This window comes from Sceloporus occidentalis, unplaced genomic scaffold (genome assembly GCF_023333645.1).
Source record: "Sceloporus occidentalis isolate IW3139 unplaced genomic scaffold, rSceOcc1.0.p SCAF_25, whole genome shotgun sequence".
NCBI lineage: Eukaryota > Metazoa > Chordata > Lepidosauria > Squamata > Phrynosomatidae > Sceloporus > Sceloporus occidentalis.
The window spans coordinates 13557362-13576200 of NW_028317005.1; the positions used below are offsets into that span (position 1 = coordinate 13557362).

An 18839-nucleotide genomic window follows, 5' to 3' on the forward strand; every position below is an offset into this window, starting at 1 on the left:
TTCACATGTTGCGGGGCAGCACATGTAAAGTGCAGCCTTTTAATATGTGGCATGGCTAGTGGAGTAACTGATCGCCATCTGGGAGTTTATGTCCCATGTACTGCCTGGTAGCAGTTCACGTGTGGGAAAAAATGGCTGATCCGGTCACTGTGCTTAAAGGTCAAAGTAAAAAGTACCCAATCATGCAATTTCCTGCATATTTATTATGTTCCATGGGCCTCAATGGATGTTGGATTTGTCTTGTGATCTCTTATTGTTTTATATAGCGCCATCATATTCTGTAGTGCTGTACAATAGGTAGACAGGCCGTAGCAAGAAGATTCTTTGAAGCTGAAACATGCTTATTTCCCCGAAGAATCTTTCCTTTTATTGGTAGAACACATTAGAAGTGTGGTTTTAACATCTGAATAAACGGTTCAGTAAGAAGCATTTTGCGAGCGGTAGTTTGTGCAGTGAGTGTGCCTCAGAGGTAGGTGGGGGAATAGGGATGGATGGTCTGGGTTGCGTGGGTCGTTCCCCCCCCCCCCCCCCCCCCCCGGATTTACCATGTATACACAATATATATGTATATTTCCTTTCTTCTGTACAGAAGCTTTGGTGTTCCCGCACATCAAGAGCAGCACCCCCGCTTCTTATGACTGAGCAACAACGGTAAGTATAGGCAACTTGTCCCGTTACTTTTGACATTTGCTCTGGGGTGGCCATAGCTAGGTCCTGTTCCTTCTCGGGTTAGTATATTAGTTGTTTTGGTGAGCGAGCGCATGTCGCATTGCAGTATTCAGCTTTGTGTTTTATGCCAGATGTTGCGGATACAAACTATAAAAGCAAAATTGCCGTGGTGTGTAGCTTTGTGTACGGAGCTCGGGTGATCATCGTGGAGAAGGCAGAGCTTGGATCTAAATGTGAGGTGTGATTCCTTACATTAAAGCCGCGTGAAAAGACCTCCCAGCATCACCACTAAGGAATACTTTTATTTGTATACGCGATAACAAAACCAAATTACCCCGGACTAAACACGGATCGGGACAAATCTATTTAGCCCTGACATTTTGTATGTTTATTTACCTTGACATTTGCTCATCGCAAAACATAAAAGTAAACACGTCGCCTTCTAGTCTATTAAGTGCATCTTCATTATAAAATCATTGTTTTACTGGCAAAGCATTGCACGGTCCCAGAACGGCAGTGGATCTTCGGGCGTAAAGGAGGTGCCAAATATTTCCTCTACCAAACATCAATTACAACTGAGACTTTCATCACCCAAACGTTCTCCATTACCTGCCTTTTCACGGCCAAGCTTCAAAAGCCTTTTCTTCTGCATCATTGCTCAGTTAATTTTATTTGTTGAAACTTTGTTGACGTTTAACGTAAAAAAAAAAAGTTAGCGAGCTCTTCAATTTGAAAACAATTCGATGACATTATGTAACTTAGTTACCCAAGTTTACATGATCATCAAGATGCGGCTCGATGGTATTCTTTGGTGATTCTGGATATTACCCAAAATGTATTGCAGCACTCAAGCTATATCATCATAGGGTATAAGGGCACATTTTCCAAGCTTACGATCTACAGGGTGAAAACATAGGGCACATTAGGTGAAAGAAGAAGGTTCTTAGCAGAGTTAAAGTGGAGACATGCAGCGCTTCATCTTAAGCAAGAAACTGGAAGAAAATAGGAAGCTATCCAGGTAAACTTACATAGACAAAAACCAGTAATGATATTGGTCTTCTACAACCGCCCTCCTCCAAGGGTTGAGCACTGTGCTCTCGGTGCTCGCGAGACCAGAGGACAAAACAAAAAGGTACCAGGCAGTCCACATGTAACTGACTTGGCAGAAGACTCCTTTAAACTAGTAGATTCATGGCTAAGATGTCTTGGAACTTAAGAGGCAAACGAATGGACCGGAGTGAAGTATATGACATGTGAAAGCAAGCAGGGTTGATGGGCACTATAGATGTCAGGTTCAGGATTAAATGTAATGTCCACGTCTATAGAAAGGTTACATTTTGCAAAGTACAGTTATATATATCGGGTTATGGCGGTTCTTTTCTAACCTTCTTTATCCGTACTTTCTTGTTAATTAACTTAGTCTGTGTTTTTTTTAGACTGCAGAGACATGAATGAACACCCCAAGAAACGAAAAAGGAAAACTTCTTTCCCATCTCGCTATGCAGGACAGGCTGCTACTGCAACATCTCCTGGTACGGTAATCAGAGGGTGTCCTCCATCCATTAGGCTTTTTATGCTGATTAATGCTTTCTAACCGGCTTAATTTTTTTCCTTTTTGATAACAGAAGTGTCTGTTCCTGTCAAAACGATAGAAAACAATGGCATATTCTTTGATCACTGTTACAGTGTCTGCTCCATTATCCCACTGGAATATAAACCTCCGGAAACTGAAGGTATGTTTTTTTTATATATATGTGTTGCCTACTTATGGAAACTCTAGGCATACAAGTTTATAAATGTGTGTAAGATGATAGTTTATTGCATCTTAAGGTGAAATTTGTATATAGTCTCAATGTACTTGTGTCGGCTACATTCTAATTTCTGTGCGTTTCAGATGAGCTCAGTACTAATGGAGAGAGCAGGGACAACTGTGAGTCCCCAACGCTAATCCCGCAGCTGGATGATGAGGATGCAGTCGTGGAGATCCACACCGAAGAACCTGAGGACGTGCCTTCACCGGTCAGCGAGGAAGACTCGCCTCTTCAGATCGATGAAAGTCCTGAGAGCAGTCCTTCGAATTTGACTGCAGCCCAGAAATGGCCTTTACTCCGGGCCAACAGCAGCGGCCTGTTCAGATGTGAGCAGTGTGACTATAACAGCAAGTACTTCAATGATCTGAAACAGCACATGATTCTGAAGCACAAATGTGCCGAGTCTCACATCTGTAAAGTGTGCAAACAGGGCTTCTCCAGTGATGATTTGCTTTCAGAACACGCGAAGATCCACGAGGAGCAGCTGAGCTGTAAGCACTGCGACTACAAGACCAATTCCTTTGAGAGCCTTAACCATCATGTGGCCGATGTGCATTTCAATGACTTTCTGTACTGGTGCGAGCAGTGCGACCTGCAGTTCTGCACTAGTAGCGAGCTGTACTTGCACTTCCAGGAGCACAGCTGCGATGAGCAGTACTTATGCCAGTTCTGTGAGCATGAGACCAACGATCCGGAAGACCTCCATAGCCACGTGGTGAACGAACACACCTGCCGCTTGATAGAGCTAAGCGATGCTTATAATAGCGGGGCTCGCGGGCAGTTCAGCCTCCTAAACAAAATCAACTTTGATAAGTCCAAAAACTTTTTTGTCTGTCAAGTATGTGGCTTCAGCAGCAGGCTCCACACCAATGTCAATAGGCATGTAGCAATAGAACACACCCGATTCTACCCTCATGTTTGTGATGACTGTGGAAAAGGGTTCTCTGGGATGCTGGAATACAGCCAGCATTTAAATTCCCATTCATCTGAAGGCGTCTACCTATGCCAGTATTGCGAATATTCCACAGGCCAGCTGGAAGATCTGAAGACGCACTTAGATTTTAGACACTCTGCGGACATGCCCCATAAATGCAGCAATTGCCTGCTGAGGTTTGGGTCAGAAGATGAACTTAAAAGTCATCTCGTGACTCACCATTTGGGGAATTAAGAAGTAGACTAGATTGTTGTGCTTTTTTTGGTAGTTATCGCTTAGAGCTCTACCAAATAAATCTTTCTCACGGTTGCTGGTGGCAAATGCATGCGGATGTAATTATGTGTTAAATTAAATCTGACTCGCCTATTTGTTGCAAAACGTGCGTTCTTGGATAGTGACTTTCACAGTAATAAATAACACTCCGAATTAGTTTGCAATCAGTATTTAAAAGGAAAAAAAAAACAACTCCATGATTTTTCCAGTGGACGTTGTTACTGTATATTTATGAAAATGAATTTGCATGGACTTGGATCATACAAAAAATCTTATTGAACTAGACAAATGCCATTTGTGGGGAATCTTTTTAATCTTCTGCTCACACAGCTGAATGCACCTTACATGCATGAACGGCCACATTATAGGAAATGTATAAGGTGTGTCTTTTTCTATAAGGAGAATAGCTTGTATCTTGCAATCATGCACCTGTGCTGTTATTAAATAAGTGTCTAAATTGAAAAAATACATTTCTTCTGTTGCATAAAAAAAAAGATGATCTTTACTATGTGGCCAAGTCATGCAGAGAATTCTTAAGTGCAGTGCAGCGTGTGACCTTATTGTATACCTGCTTTAGTTACAGCTTTGTGGTGGGCAGTCGCCTGTGTACGGTCTGATAAATCTGTAAAATTAAAATTATTGTTAAACACTTCCGCCTATATTATAGACACAATGCATCTGACATGCAAATGACTAGAAAATTTTGGAGAGTTCCCATTTCTCCCCACATTGATAAAACAATTTTTTGATATTGTTATTAAAGGTTGATACTTAAAAGGCCACTTTATAGCTTTAAGTGTTATCAAAATACACATACGCTGTTGGTTTTACAAACTCCTACAAAAAACCCTTTTAATATATATATTTTATATAGTTGATCAATTGTTTTTTTTTTGGGGGGGGGGGGGTGAAGCCCCTGCCCACTTAATTCCACAGAATCTCTTTTCCATTCTGTTTGTATGAATGACCCGGAGTAATTCAAATAACTAACAGCAATAATTCCTAAAAATCCCCCAAACATCTGCATTTCGCAGGGACAACCAGACCCTTTTTACAGGTACAAGTGCAGGAACTTCGACTTTAATGAATAAACCCCAGTGTGGGTCACGGCTGAGCCCAAAAATTCTGTTCAGTTTTCATTTTTTTATTATTATATATATATATATAACTACGGCTGTTGGTGCAACCCCATACAACCCAAGTGTCCCTCTTCCCTACGACTGTCCTTCCCCAGATGTCCCTCTTTGAGAGCGCAGAATGTCCATCACAGTGCTCTATGGCTCTAAAATGCATGCAGCGTCATTGGTTTTCCACAAAACAGTCACTCATGGGACAGTCTGTTGCGACAGTAAGTCACCTGAGCCAGGTGTCTGGAGTGCTCTGACCAAATCCGGGACAGTTGGCATAAACAAAAATGGCTGGTGCAGTAACCCCATTGCATTTAGTGTGAGACATGAAATACTCCCAAATAAAGGAGCATTTGTAAACGACATCGAGGTTTATTCACCAAGCAAACTGTCTGGGGCGCTCGAGAGGCTTTCTGGAGGGGAAAAAATTGAATATTTACTACGACGCAGCAGCCATGACACACAGGGAGCGAAATAAACGCTTTATAGAACGGGCCAATAGCTGAAGAGAAAGACCAGGTCACATGACTGACCCGGAAGTTCGATGAGCCGCAAGGACATGGATGTTTGACATCCTTTCGGCTGCAGGAAGTTACGTTAGCCTCGCCTCCTCTCCTGATTGGCTGAGGAAGTGTCAGAGTACTGCGGGGTCAGCACGCCGGGCAACGGTGGAGTCGAGAAGTGTCTTGAAGCCGGTGCTAGGTCGGTGTGTACATTTCTATACCGCCGTCACGTGTCTCTAATGTGTGTTCTGGGGGTATCCTAAACCGAGCGTCCCCGGGCCCGCATTGGTATATGTTACCGCTATGCAAAGCGGCTGACATACTTTCACCCCCTTTAAAGGCGACTCCCACCGTTATTTCTTTTCCAAATATTCTTCTGTTTTATCATATAATGTTTTCGGGCAGGTGCATATCGGCTCGTTTGTCTGGTGGGTTGAGCTTAGATATAAATGGCTGACATACAGCTGCGTGAAAGTATTATGTAAAAAATGCAATACCCTTTAAAATGTACTTTTAAACTTATACTAGTAATAAACGAGCAAATCAGTTGCAAGGTCGTAGATAAATGGAACAGCCTCCAATCAGAAGTGGTAGAGGCTAATACAGTGAGGGCATTTAAACAGGCTGAAGTTAAGGACTGATCATGGTCCAAGTCTCTACATCAGGAATAATAGGCAGAATAGATGGGCTGAATTGTTAACATCTGTCATCAAATCCCATGTTTTATTAAATGCGATGGCCGTTCGTTATCATACCATTTACAATTCTGGGTGTAAAAGTGGCAGGAAGCGGTACAGATCATAGCATCACGTTCGTTAATCATTCTTATTTCCGCTCTTGTCCCTGCTTATGCCTTTATTTATCTGCTTCTTCAGTGTTAACTTTGATTGAATTATTTACTACTATTTAGTTGTGGGGTAACATTTATTATGACGACTGGCATATTGTGGGTAATAAGGGGCAAAGTCAAAGAAAAAAAACTCTGGGCGCAGGAATGAAACCTTACATTGTTTGAATATAATAACTTTATTGAAACCAATTGCAGATATCTGTAGCACGCCGTTACTAAAGCCATAAACGTATTATTGATATCATTTTAGATCCTTCGTGATAATAACACTTTACAAAGTAAAAAGAAAAGATATTTGCGATTCACAGGTCGTGGATTTGTGTAGATGAGTTGTCTTCTGCTACACGAGCAAGATGTTTGCAGATAGCTGCCAGCTTCACACGGAAACATTTATTATGCTGCTCGTGTCCAACGTTAAAAGAATCCAAATGATCCCAGAGATCGCAAACATAGCAAAGATTTCAAGGACAACTCAAAGAAAAAAAAAATGTATGCCGTTTAGGCTATGCTTGTTCTAGGCTACAGTTATTGCACAGTCCTGGTCTAAGCCGTAAACTGGGGTGCAAATTATTTCATAATTCCCCACGGAACATATGCGGCTAAGTTTGGCGCCAATTTTTCAATTTCTGCTGCCACTTGTGTGCCTTTGTGTATTTGCAGAGAATATGCCAGATGCGATATATCTACTAGGTGTATGAATGTATTATTTTCACTCAGTCGTATCATCAGAGAATCACTTTTTTTATTCTTAGGTTAGGTTATCTAAAGAAACTCTTGAGCTTTGATGCAAAAATCATGTTGGCGTCCATTTGGAGTGGACTTCAGCACATTTAACCGCATGCCATTTGGAACATGGTTTAGGGGCTAGAAAGTTGAACTTCTGTCACATCTCATTCCTCTCATTGGTTGCTGCTTCTGAAACCAGGAAGCAAAACTTTTCCTAGGACTCTGATTAATGACATTCCTAGCTGAACATTGATTTCAACTACCGTGTGTTTCATCGACCACTCCGGCTGACATTGTTTTCATTGGGAGTGCTAAAGAGCATGGGGTGTACTTAAGTATGCTTCCTGTGTACACTTCACTTCCTGGTTTTAGTAGATGCAGCAAGAAAGAGCGGTAAATGAGTCCATGTCCGATATGCATTAAGTAATTTAAACTGCTTAACGAATGCAGAGCTTGACAAATCCTAGAGTTTAAGGCAATGAAGCTCTTAACTGCTGACGATTATGTTTCATGCATCATTTTAGGAATAGTCTTCTTGTGGCTTCGACAAACAATCGTGTTTGTTCTTACATTTTGGATACATCTGTTATCTTAAAATGCCTCGGCGGGAAGCACAGTCTGCATGAATATGTGCCGGGATGGACAAGTTCCAGAAATCAGGTGGCCTTGGTACCCGGAAATCTCCGGCAAGTGCCCAGTAATGTCCGTGGCCAGAGAAATTGTCTGTAAGGCACCTAAATTACGCATGGTTTATCCAGGACCAAACATAAATATATCTTTGTACGTACATGTTATATATAAACTAATAGGACTTTATAATAGGCATTATAACATGTTAGAATGGCAAATACTGTATATCTAAGCAAAAGGGGAGCTTCATTTGTTTTATTAGACACTTTTATCTTGCCGGTGGAATCATTTTGAGGCATTTCCAAAATGGAATATTTGCCATCCATGTGGGGTTTTGTAATAAGTGGCCGTGGGCTCCAGTGAGAGTTTTACTAAATACAACTGTGACTGCAGTCCCTTTAGTCCCGTACAAATCCACCGCCCAGCCGTGCTGGTTTATTTTGAACGCGTTACGGTAAACATTAGCCGCTGTATTGACACGCAGACAAGTTTTATCAGCCATATTACCAGTGCATCCCTCCATCAGAAGGCCGGAGAGAGTTGCCTGTAACTACTGCATTTAGTCCAGAATAATGGTATTTCTGCTGTTCAGAGGTTACGGTCCATAAAGTGTTTTCATTTTCTTAATGTTTGGGAGAGATACATTGTGGAGCTCAGTCATGCGGTGAGCTGAATTATGCCTTCTGAAGGACCACCTGCCTTCTCCTGCAAGAGAAACTCACTGATGTCCTCTTGAATAATGCATATGATAGATTACAACTCCCGGTTAGTAAATAAACCCCACCGTGGAGGCAGCTAGGTTGTAAGTTTGCCCACCGGCCATACATTCTCCAGCAGGTACGCAGCAATATACGTGAGAGGTATCTTAATGTTTTCATATAATATTCATTGTTTTTAATATTCCAAACATAACGTATCTTTTATGTAGGAAAGCCATGGATGAAACAAACGTCTCTCCTTTAAAGCACTTTGTCCAGGCGAAGAAATCCATAACTTCCATCTTTGACCAGCTGGTGGGATACGTGTGTGAAGGCGTTTCGTTTGTAGAAGGTAAGCATGTGTTTTTTTTTTATTATTATTATTATTCATCTATCAGTGTTTGGGTTTAAAAGAGAAAAAAAAAAAGTTTTCTTATTTTTTTTAATCTTCCCGCAGCAACTTTTCAGAACCCTGACTTGCGATATGTAACAACAGAAGATGATCTCGAGAAGATTCAGAGTTATAAGGCCAGGTTGGCTGGTATTGGGGAGGTTCTGGCCCGAAGGCACATGAAAGTGGCGTTTTTTGGCAGGTACGGGGGCTTCTGATCTATTCGGTAGACAAAATAATTTCCGTTATTATGCTGCATACTTAGCAGAACTGTTAGTCTTTTGATGCCGTCTACGGTGTATTTCTTCCTCCCTCGTTCTGCTCATCAGTGATACCTGAACCTAAATCAGACTCGTTCATTGCTTTTGGTGTGATGTGAACCATGTATTCTCCTTTCAGATTGACTTAACCATCAATAGAAGGAAAATCATTTCAAACCTAGATATCATTTGCATTTATTCCTGAGCTGCTCTCCGTCATATTTGCCTGTGACCTGGGTTTAAGATTAAGTGTTACGGATTCTTTGACCTGAACGCTTTAGAATGCTAAAAAGAACCGTTTTGTGTACTGTGTCCATTTTTGGTGATACTGTTTACAGATTGCTCAGGGCGGTGAGTTTGTGGTTTTCTTCCCCTTAGGACAAGCAGTGGAAAGAGCACAGTAATCAACTCAATGCTGTGGGACAAGGTTCTGCCGAGTGGCATCGGCCACACAACCAACTGCTTCCTGAGCGTGGAGGGCACAGATGGAGACAAGGCGTATCTGATGACCGAGGGATGCGAGGAAGAGAGGAGTGTCAAGGTACCAGGAGCAGATTGACCGTGATGATTGCGGACGGAAGACCACAATGTTTGGGAAAATGTTTCGTTTTTCTGTGTTTCAGCGTCTTCTAATTGTTTTGTAGACTGTTAATCAGCTGGCGCATGCCCTGCACATGGATAAGAATTTGGAAGCTGGGTGCCTTGTACACGTGTTCTGGCCCAAGGCAAAGTGTGCGCTGCTGAGAGACGACTTGGTTCTCGTTGACAGGTAAATGCTTTGTTTGTCCCGAGTTTAACAGTTAAGTCTGTGTGCGTTCGTGTGTAGCAAAGGGTTAATGTGCGTCCCTGCATGTCCATGAGCGCACTGTATTATTTCAGTGCTTCCGGCGTGTGTAGATTAATCGGTGTAATCCCGTCGGTGTAATGCCTGGGCTGTAAAGCGACAGATAAGGAACATGAAGGGCAGAAAATATATTGGAGCGACATATATATATATATATATTTGTCTCGTCTTATGTGGGCAGCTTTGATAGAGGTGCAGTTATGTACTGCAAAACAACTTCAACACTGCTTGTTTGTGTTATTACTAGCCGTTCTGTGGCTTTACACCACGTTTCACTTGCTCCCTTTCAGCCCAGGAACAGATGTAACCACTGAGCTGGATAGCTGGATTGATAAATTCTGTCTGGACGCTGACGTCTTTGTGCTGGTGGCTAATTCGGAATCCACGCTTATGAACACGGTGGGTGTCTGACCTTATCTTATGGGACTGATGCAGCACAGCATTTGATTTAACAAAAGCTTGAGGAAGTAATAATAATCATTCCAAAATCATTTGTTTGCAGAATGTTTTTATGTATTTATTTTTTAATATGCATTCTTTGGTCCTAATTGGTGTTGGATTTCAGTCTTGAAGTGCAGTTTCTGCGGGTTTTTGTTCTTTGTCGTTCTTTGTTCTTAGACTTGGGACTTAATCTGTTATTGATACAGACATACTGTGCAAGCGGTGGATTACAAAGTTATCTCTGTATCCGGTATTTGTTTCCTAAAGCTTTTTATTCTCGTATTTCCTGTTTTTAGGAGAAACATTTTTTCCATAAAGTTAATGAGAGACTCTCTAAACCCAATATTTTCATTCTAAATAACCGATGGGACGCATCTGCATCTGAACCGGAGTATATGGAAGATGTGAGTACGGATGGGTTTTTCCTGATTACGGTGTCATAACGTTCACTGCATCGTCTATGCAAGGCCAGCAATTTCTCCTTCTCATGACTCAAACGTGAAGAATGCATAGACAATGTGATGAGGGGCTTATGGTCTGTTTCACATCAACTAGCCTACTACCCTGTTTAGTGAATAAACTCAGTATTGTCATTTAAAACAAACCCTTCATTTTGCATATTATTTATTTGGGTCTGTTTGTTTTGTTATTTCATTCGTATTGACCCTCCTTGGAGTGTTAATATAGCTTAATTCTGCGGAGTCTTACTCCTACACACAGACCCCGTCATTTAGTCTGTAGGCTTAAAGGGACAGTATGAAGTCCCTAACAGTCTTACTAAAGAAGAATGCATACATTAGGAGTACTTTTATTATGGATCCTTTCAAAATTGAAAGTAAAAAATGGTGCTTACCTTAGTGAGAAGCTGCAGTTCACCTCTTCCTCCTCCATGGTTGACTATTCTTGTGGGATGGCTGGAGTGTCCCTCCACTAATCCTCCGTACTATTCTTGATATAATTGGCCACCATGTACCTCTCGAGCTATTACTCCAGCAATCAACCATCATACTGAAGGGGTTGTAGATGACTATTTGATACTTGGCTTTATCGCAACGTATTCCGGTTTTTAGGTCCGTAAACAACACACCGAGCGCTGCCAGTCGTTTCTTGTGGATGAACTGAAAGTAGTGGACCCCTCAGAGGCCCAGAATCGCATCTTTTTTATTTCTGCCAAGGAAGTTCTCAGCGCCAGAATGAACAAAGCAAAGGGGTTGCCTGAGACAGGTGGGTAGATTGTTCTCCCTAATCAACTGGTCCATTCTTAATGGGGGGGGGGGGCAGGTTATAATGTATACAAGATTTTTGGTAAGTGTCCCAGTAGAAGGGTTATTGGTGTCACACCTGATTTACTTTGACTGAAGAGACTTTGTGACTCTTCTCTTACTGGCAAAGTCACAGAGCGTCAGAATAACGTTCTCGGTTTGCAGGTGGGATCTTTGCGGAAGGATTTCAAACCCGATTCTTGGAGTTTCAGCAGTTTGAAAAACTCTTCGAGGTACCAATTTATTTCCGATGGTGTTTTGAATGTTTTTGTTTTTTTTATTTCTTTGGCTTTAGCTTTTCACCGATTAACATATCAATCAATATTCCACCTTATAAGACTCACTGTTCTCGCGTGAAGCTGTAGACTATAGGATGTTGATCGTTATCCAGTTTTGTGGAGAGGATGTTGTTCCCTTTTTCCCCCTCCCCTTCTAACTTTAAATAGACACAAGCATGCCATTTTTCTGAATTTCTGGAAGATTAAGGAGTGCTCATCAATTTCTTACATAGATAATAAGTAATCTGGAGACAGTTCAGCGTCCCAGAAAAACCTGCTACTTTGATGTATAGGTTATTATGACCGATGAGTGCATGTCTGCGGAATTCTGAATTAACATTTGCTTCCGGCTTTGTGTTCTTCCTTCTAGTCACTAACTTGCTCTCTGCTTCAGCCCTTAGCCTTTTCCTACTACGATCTAGCTCTAATGGTGTGTGGCTTCCCTCAACTGCTTGTTAGTCATTGCTGACCTCTAGATTCACTTCTTTGGGGAACAATAACCTTCTTTTCTGTTTTCCTTTTCACCTTTATTCGCTAAATGTGCTTGTAACTGACTTTTCACATTTTATCTCCCCATCTAGTGTCAAAATATCAAAAGAACCCAACTTCTTCAATTTCTATAAAACATACTTCCCTTTATAAAATGGGCAGCAATTCCACCTGCTGTCATATTTACTGAGAATTTCATAAGGATTCGTACCATTGAAGGGACCCTTACTGTGAATTTATAGCATATACGATAGCATTGTGCTAAAAAAAAAGAAATTGGCATTGGCGTTGTACGTAGTGATCTTCGGCTTGTGTGCAGCTGCTCAGCCATAGAAACCCGTTTCATGAAGCTCCTGGCACGCAGTGCAGAGGTGGCATCCTATGACAGCGGCTTGTTTAGAGTCACTCATCTCTTCAGTATGACCCATTATATTATCAATATTTGTTATGGAGGTCGCTGACTTTATACACCCGTTGGCAATGGGTGCAGCTGAAACACCCAAGTACAATAATTAGTATGGGTGTCCACATAGCTTTGGCCATAGTCTACACTCCTCTTACAGAGGATTAAGGAATATTATTATCATCTTGTATTCATTGAGGGATGCATGTGCCTGTTACGTTGTGTTGACTTCACATTACTGTGTTGGAGAGGCGCACGGACCGGCTGCTGCGTGTTTCCGTTTGATCACGCCATGTCCTGTTTGAGCTGCGTGTGGTGGCGGCGGCAGCAGTGAGGCCTTGCTTTGGCGTTGGTAGCACCATCTCCTTTCGTTATTCCTTACCGGTTTTGGATGGAATCCCAGTAATGTGTTGTGACTTGGGCCCTGCAGGAATGTATCTCGCAGTCAGCAGTGAAAACAAAGTTTGAGCATCACACCATCAGAGCTAAACAAATAACCGACACCGTCAAATCTATAATGGATTCTATTAACGTGAGGGCAGCTGATAAAAGGTAGGACCATGCGATTTTTTATTTTTTTTTTTGATTTTTTTTTTAAAATATATTTACGGTGATATATTTGTATATATTAAGTTTTACTCCATAAAAATTCAACTAGTTGTGGTCGTTTCCGTTTGCAATATATTATACAGCTTAAAATATTTGTATATTGTATATAATGTGGTAAATATTCAGCAATCATCCCTGCGTTGACAGCGCTGGATACATGTACTCCACTGCGGAGTCGGCGCTGATTTCTCTGTATGCTTGCAGGATACGCTCCATCGAGGACCGGGAATACCAGATGGACAGGCTGGAGTTCATTCAGGGTCAGATGACCATACAGACGGAGGACATCCGGAGACGGATAATGCACATCACCGAGGAAGTGAATGCACAGGTAACAAGCTGGCCGCCATTTAATATCAATAATAATGTCCTGCAAATCCCTTCACCTTTCATGTGCCGGCAGCCGAGCGAATCCTTCTGTGAAAACGTTTGTTACTGGGGCAAACTAATGAAACTTTGTAGTTTTAAATCACTGACATAATTAAAATAAATGACAGTTTGGTGCGCTAAACCGACAAATGTATCGGTAACAACAATGTATATGTAGAAGGACCTACAGATCATGTGACCTGGTCAGTCTCGTTTGAAGAGTCCTTCCACTGTCCTTGTGTGTGTTGGATAAGATTGGCACGCTACGCTTTCCCTGTTTTAATGTCCACACCTTGCAGGTTTCCAGTGCCATGAAGGAGGAGATCTGTCACCTTTCTTTCCTGGTCGACAAGTTTGATGCAGATTTCCACCCGTCTTTGCAAGTTCTAAAGCACTATAAGAACGTAAGAGAGTACCGCTAATTACTGCCCACTCGGCATAAGTGAAGCAGTTCAGGAATGAAGAGCTAAATTTGGAGTAATCAACAATAATATTGCATTGGTTTCGATGGTGGGCACCACTTGAGTATACATCTGCCCATCTGAGCATGTTTACAAGTCCTTTAATTTAACATTTTTGTAAAGTCCTCGTTGCGCTAGCGGCACGTTGTAACAGACAGGTCCGAATAGAACCTCATTCTTCGCCTACTTTATACACATGTGGTAATGTGGCTTAAAGTAATTGATCATTGGTGCGAATTAGAGAGAGTCACCAAAATCTCTAGAGGGTGTTTTTGTCATTTTTAGCAATTATTAAAACACTGTGTGAGTAAGCATGGCTTTCTGAATATGAATCCGTATTGTTAATAAGCTGATATCGTGTTAGGAGCTGAATACACACATCGAGAAAGGGATGGGAAGAAAACTGGCTGATCGCTGTTCCAGTGCAGTAAACACATCCATACAGAAAGCACAAGAGGACATCATTGGTAAGATCTCTTTTTTTAGAGGGTTAGACAAGATTTCTTAAGTCATTGATTTAGCGATCTATTACATGGGGTCGGCTTATGTAGATGTGGGAAGTTTATTCATTTGGACATACACGGGTCAAGATTTCTATGGGCGTCAGGGATAGTTATACAGTAACGTTATCTATACATTTGGAAAAAAGGAAACGCAATTAGAATTCAATTTCCAACAGCTGTGTACTAATATTTAATGATACCAATTGTCATTCATTAAAAAGAGCAAAACCGCAGTACCCGGTTTCTGAAGTTTCCGAAACACGTGTGCAGAATTAACCCTCTCCTGACCTGTATGCTGATGATCAGCACTGATTGTGCCCGCGGTTTTGGATTGGTTATCGTTGCTTCGTTTAGTGTTGAGCTGTAACGTTTCTGCCGTTTGCAGAGAAGCTGAAGCCTTTGCTGCCCTCTGCTGTCGAAAAGGAAATCTACACGTCCTTACCGTGCAGAAAGTTCGACCTCAGCTACAACCTGAATTGTGATAAGTTATGCGCGGATTTCCAAGAAGATATTTCCTTTCGCTTCTCATTTGGCTGGAGATCACTTGTCAATCGGTATCTAGGGGATAAAAATGCTCGCCTCCTGCTAGCGTTTGCAGAACCCACGTTTCAGGTATTACAATCTTTTTTATCGTTAAACCTAACACTTTATTTTTAGCAAAAACATACAGCTTAGGTATTCAGTAATAGCTCTCGGCAGGCGCTTCAGAGAATTCCGCATTAGGTGGATGGAGAGCCAAGTGATCTACTGTGCTTTTTGGAAACCTGAACGTATCGCTGTAAAGTGTGGACTAAATACTTCTGCTTCATTTCATCTGAGATTCCTACTCAGTTTGGTAGCTAAACCTCCGTCTGAATTCTGTTTCACAAGGTACCTCGTCCTGTCTCTACTCCGTCTGCAAACGGCATCCCAGCCATGTCTTCCGAGTCTGGCTCCCAGGAAGAGATTGTATTTTCCGTGATGTCTGGCCTGGCATCTCTAACATCGAGAGGTTCTATGGGGATCATCATAGTCGGAGGAGTGGTAAGTCGCACTTTATGTGCGGGTTGCATTAGTGCTGTTGTCGAAATAGAGGGGACACCATCGTATGACTGTACTCACCTGTCTTATTTTTGCTGGATGTGTGTTTTAATTGTGTTTTAGTTCCGCCTTTGCTTGTGTCTTGTAATAAACCTTTGTGTAGCAACTGTGTCTTCTTAATATAAAGGTTTGCTCAATGGAAACTATTTTGTCTGAGCAAGAGAAATCACCAGGGCCTAAATGATAACGTTCTCGGGTAACCTAGTCCCTATTAATAATGTGCAGATTATATTAGTAGACATTTCTATGCATTATCTGACTTATATCTGTTCTTGTTTCTTGCAGATTTGGAGATCCCTGGGTTGGAAGCTCATTGCAAGTAGCTTACTGGCATATGGGGGTCTATACCTGTTTGAGAGGCTAACATGGACAACAAGAGCAAAGGAAAGGGCTTTCAAACAGCAGTTTGTAAACTACGCTGCCCAAAAACTTCACATGATTGTTAGCATCACCAGCGCCAACTGCAGCCACCAAGTCCAGAAGTGAGTATCGTTGCTTCTGTGTTACACTCTGACATTAGCTCGGCAGCGTATGTGTGAAGTCACTTTAGTCCCGATTTTTATTTATTTATTTTACATTTCAAAAGTCCATTTGGTGTACACCTTCTAGATGCTAATCGGTGTCTGTGTTGCTTTTTGTATGAATTAGAAAAAAAGACCTTTGCTTCCTCTCTTGTCTTGCATGTCTTAAAACAAACTAGCAGTGTACTTAAATATGCACTCAATGCAAGCCGAGTGACCTCCTTATTCATGTGGAGTAGAGGAAGCTGCTTGAATGCTGCTGTCGGCCATTACTCACATTGGTTGCAGCGGGAGCTTTACAGTGCATGCACAGGAAGTGTACCTAAGTATGCTTCCTGTTCTCAGTAGAGACCTAAAAAGACACATGTATGTGCAAAGCGATCAGGTTAATTGGGTAGAATAACCAATTATGGAAGGCAAGTGTATAAATGATACAAAAATCTGATGAATTTCACAGTTCCAACATCATCTTTATTTACAGAGAGCTGGAAAATAGTTTCATCCACCTATGTGAGCAGGTTGATGTCACGCAAAGAGATCTGGTTCAGTCCATCAGTGACTTGTCAGAAGAAATAATGCAGTTGGAAGAGATTCAGACTCGCTCAAGACTTTTGAGGTGTGTTTAGATTTTTATTTTTTTTTGTAGAATATGTGGGAAATTATGCTTTTAAGTGATGCAGTTTGTATCATATGTAAGGCAATATTTTGCTAAAGGACGTGTTCATCTCAGCAAGTAAAAATGTAACTTGCAGCGGCTCTGGCTAGCATGGCTACTGTACAAGTGCTGCTTGCTTCCATAACTAGCAGGTGCCCACAAAATATTTGTTGAAGGTACTGGGCCAGCCGGTTGGAGAAACTATATTGCCTTTGCTTTCTCATGCCCATCAAGTTAAACGTGCAGTATAAACTCCATGCCAGATTGGAAGAGATTTTTCACAAGGAAATGCGGTTTCTGCAAAAAGTAATAATAAAAAATATACTTACCCGGGCAACACAGCCACTCCTTTACATATATTACCCAATTTTAGCTCCTCCAATATACTTATCGATATTATGTAGTCCTCAAACAGTACTGATGAGGTTACTCATGTGGCTGCCTTATAATAAACTCATCTCAACATCAACTATTTTACATGTAACCTTTGCTTGAGCTGGTACCCACAAATAGTATTTTTGCCCTATTCCCTGGAATTAGGTTGAGTAAATATTACATCATTTTTATGAAGAGTTCCCTGTCTGTTTACTTTGTTACCAATCGCTACGCCTCATTTTTTTTCCCCCCACCAGAAACAAAGCGACCCAGCTAGAAGCTCAACTGGATGATTTCATAAAGACATTCCTACCCCAGAGCAAGTGATCTTACAGCCGCTATGTTAACGATGTGAACGCAGCTTGCAGAGACTTCTACAACTAGTTATCCTTTGGTTCTGTTCTTCTTTTGAGCCGCTGCTCGGCGCAGAGGAAACCTTCTTCCTACGGACTATTTACCTGGGCTAGCACAGGTCCGGTTCATTGAAATGGCACAGAGTGGCCCATGTGATAAACATTTGAAGCTGCGGAAGAGGCCCCGAGCGATATGACGATTTGTTTCCATCCACGGCTTCGGGTAGCAGTGACCAGAAATTGCCACATATTGACCTTCGTTGGCTGGTTACTGTCTTCTTGCCAAGAGAAGAATTTGGGTGCATTTTCTCCTCTGTTACCAGAGGATTCGGTTACTTTGGAAACGTCCTTTCTATATGCCCAATGTTTCAAAAAATAGTATTTTCTGCTAAATCATTGAAGTATTTATTTTATTATATAAAATATCTACATTTGCTTGAACGCAGGTCTTCATGGTAATGTGAAGTAGTATCGTTTTTACACTAATTGTATTCAAGATGTCGCTTGGTACCAAATTACTTAGGTTTTCCCGCAAAACAGAACTTTGTGGAACTTTACATTTTACTCAGGAATCCCACAGCCTTCATTAGAAATGGAGCGTGTAAATCCGCTCTGCAATGTTCAACAGCAGGGTAGCCAACAGACAGCTGTCCAGGCCTACAACTCCGTCGATGCTCAGCCAGCCACCAGCCCTCGTCAGATCATTTTTCCCTATGACTTAGTCTCTTTAGTTCCTATTGATTTAGGATATTTTGGTGTCATAGTTCAGTTATTTGAATTATTAAAAATAGTAATTTGTAAGAAATGGTTAAAGGATGGGTAAGCATTATATATTTATCAGTTTGTTGAGAAGTCGTTCTTTCAGGGTTGATGGCACCACACTTGAATTGGATTAATATTTTCTCGTCACACACCCTAACTTTGGAAATCAGGGATACAGTTTTTTTTACTTAAGACCCTTTTTTTATGCGTTCTCCTAAGACTTTCCATCCCTTTGTTAATCTATAGGGGCAAAACCAGCATATATCATGCTGCTGCCCATAAGGTTGATCAGTGTTATTAATAAGCAGTACGGGTGACACCATCGCTTGTACTCCAAGCCCAGGTTGTAGAGTTAATTAAGAAGCTTAACAGGAACCCGCTCGATCCTGCGCAGGGTCCTCGTAAGCACCGTGTCCGGGATCGGGACATGTACACGAGGACCTGTCTGGGGATAATGAGCACCGTTTCAGCAGGCCAAGGTCTGGATTGGTTCTTGCTTCTCTTTTTTCCCCACATTCATGGTTTTATTAGTGAAAGTTGAAATAGTATGAAGATAATGAAC

At 41.6% G+C, this 18839-nt stretch overlaps 2 protein-coding genes across 2 annotated transcripts; both read left to right on the forward strand.

The window, feature by feature from the left end:
- Nucleotides 1-131: 131 nt before the first annotated feature.
- LOC149300420 (zinc finger protein 639-like) lies at nucleotides 132-3648 on the forward strand. The gene is made up of 5 exons (XM_089485340.1): nucleotides 132-165; nucleotides 801-902; nucleotides 2106-2201; nucleotides 2295-2402; nucleotides 2564-3648. Exons 1-5 carry the CDS (start codon nucleotides 132-134, stop codon nucleotides 3646-3648), a joined length of 1425 nt encoding a protein of 474 aa, XP_089341466.1.
- Nucleotides 3649-8458: 4810 nt separating this feature from the next.
- On the forward strand, nucleotides 8459-17489 carry LOC149300421 (mitofusin-1-like). Its single transcript, XM_089485393.1, has 17 exons — nucleotides 8459-8573; nucleotides 8679-8814; nucleotides 9251-9413; nucleotides 9517-9641; nucleotides 10007-10115; nucleotides 10454-10561; nucleotides 11228-11381; nucleotides 11585-11652; nucleotides 13020-13141; nucleotides 13403-13529; nucleotides 13867-13971; nucleotides 14393-14495; nucleotides 14917-15143; nucleotides 15402-15554; nucleotides 15897-16093; nucleotides 16614-16748; nucleotides 17420-17489. Exons 1-17 carry the CDS (start codon nucleotides 8459-8461, stop codon nucleotides 17487-17489), a joined length of 2217 nt encoding a protein of 738 aa, XP_089341519.1.
- Nucleotides 17490-18839: the final 1350 nt, after the last annotated feature.

Coding starts and splice junctions, on each gene's coding strand:
- LOC149300420 (XM_089485340.1), top strand. CDS start 132: ATGGCTGATCCGGTCACTGTGCTTAAAGGTCAAA. Junction 166..800: donor CACTGTGCTTAAAGGTCAAA/GTAAAAAGTACC, acceptor GTTTTATGCCAG/ATGTTGCGGATACAAACTAT. Junction 903..2,105: donor GGCAGAGCTTGGATCTAAAT/GTGAGGTGTGAT, acceptor TGTTTTTTTTAG/ACTGCAGAGACATGAATGAA.
- LOC149300421 (XM_089485393.1), top strand. CDS start 8,459: ATGGATGAAACAAACGTCTCTCCTTTAAAGCACTTTGTCCAGGCGAAG. Junction 9,642..10,006: donor GACTTGGTTCTCGTTGACAG/GTAAATGCTTTG, acceptor GCTCCCTTTCAG/CCCAGGAACAGATGTAACCA. Junction 13,142..13,402: donor GTGAGGGCAGCTGATAAAAG/GTAGGACCATGC, acceptor GTATGCTTGCAG/GATACGCTCCATCGAGGACC.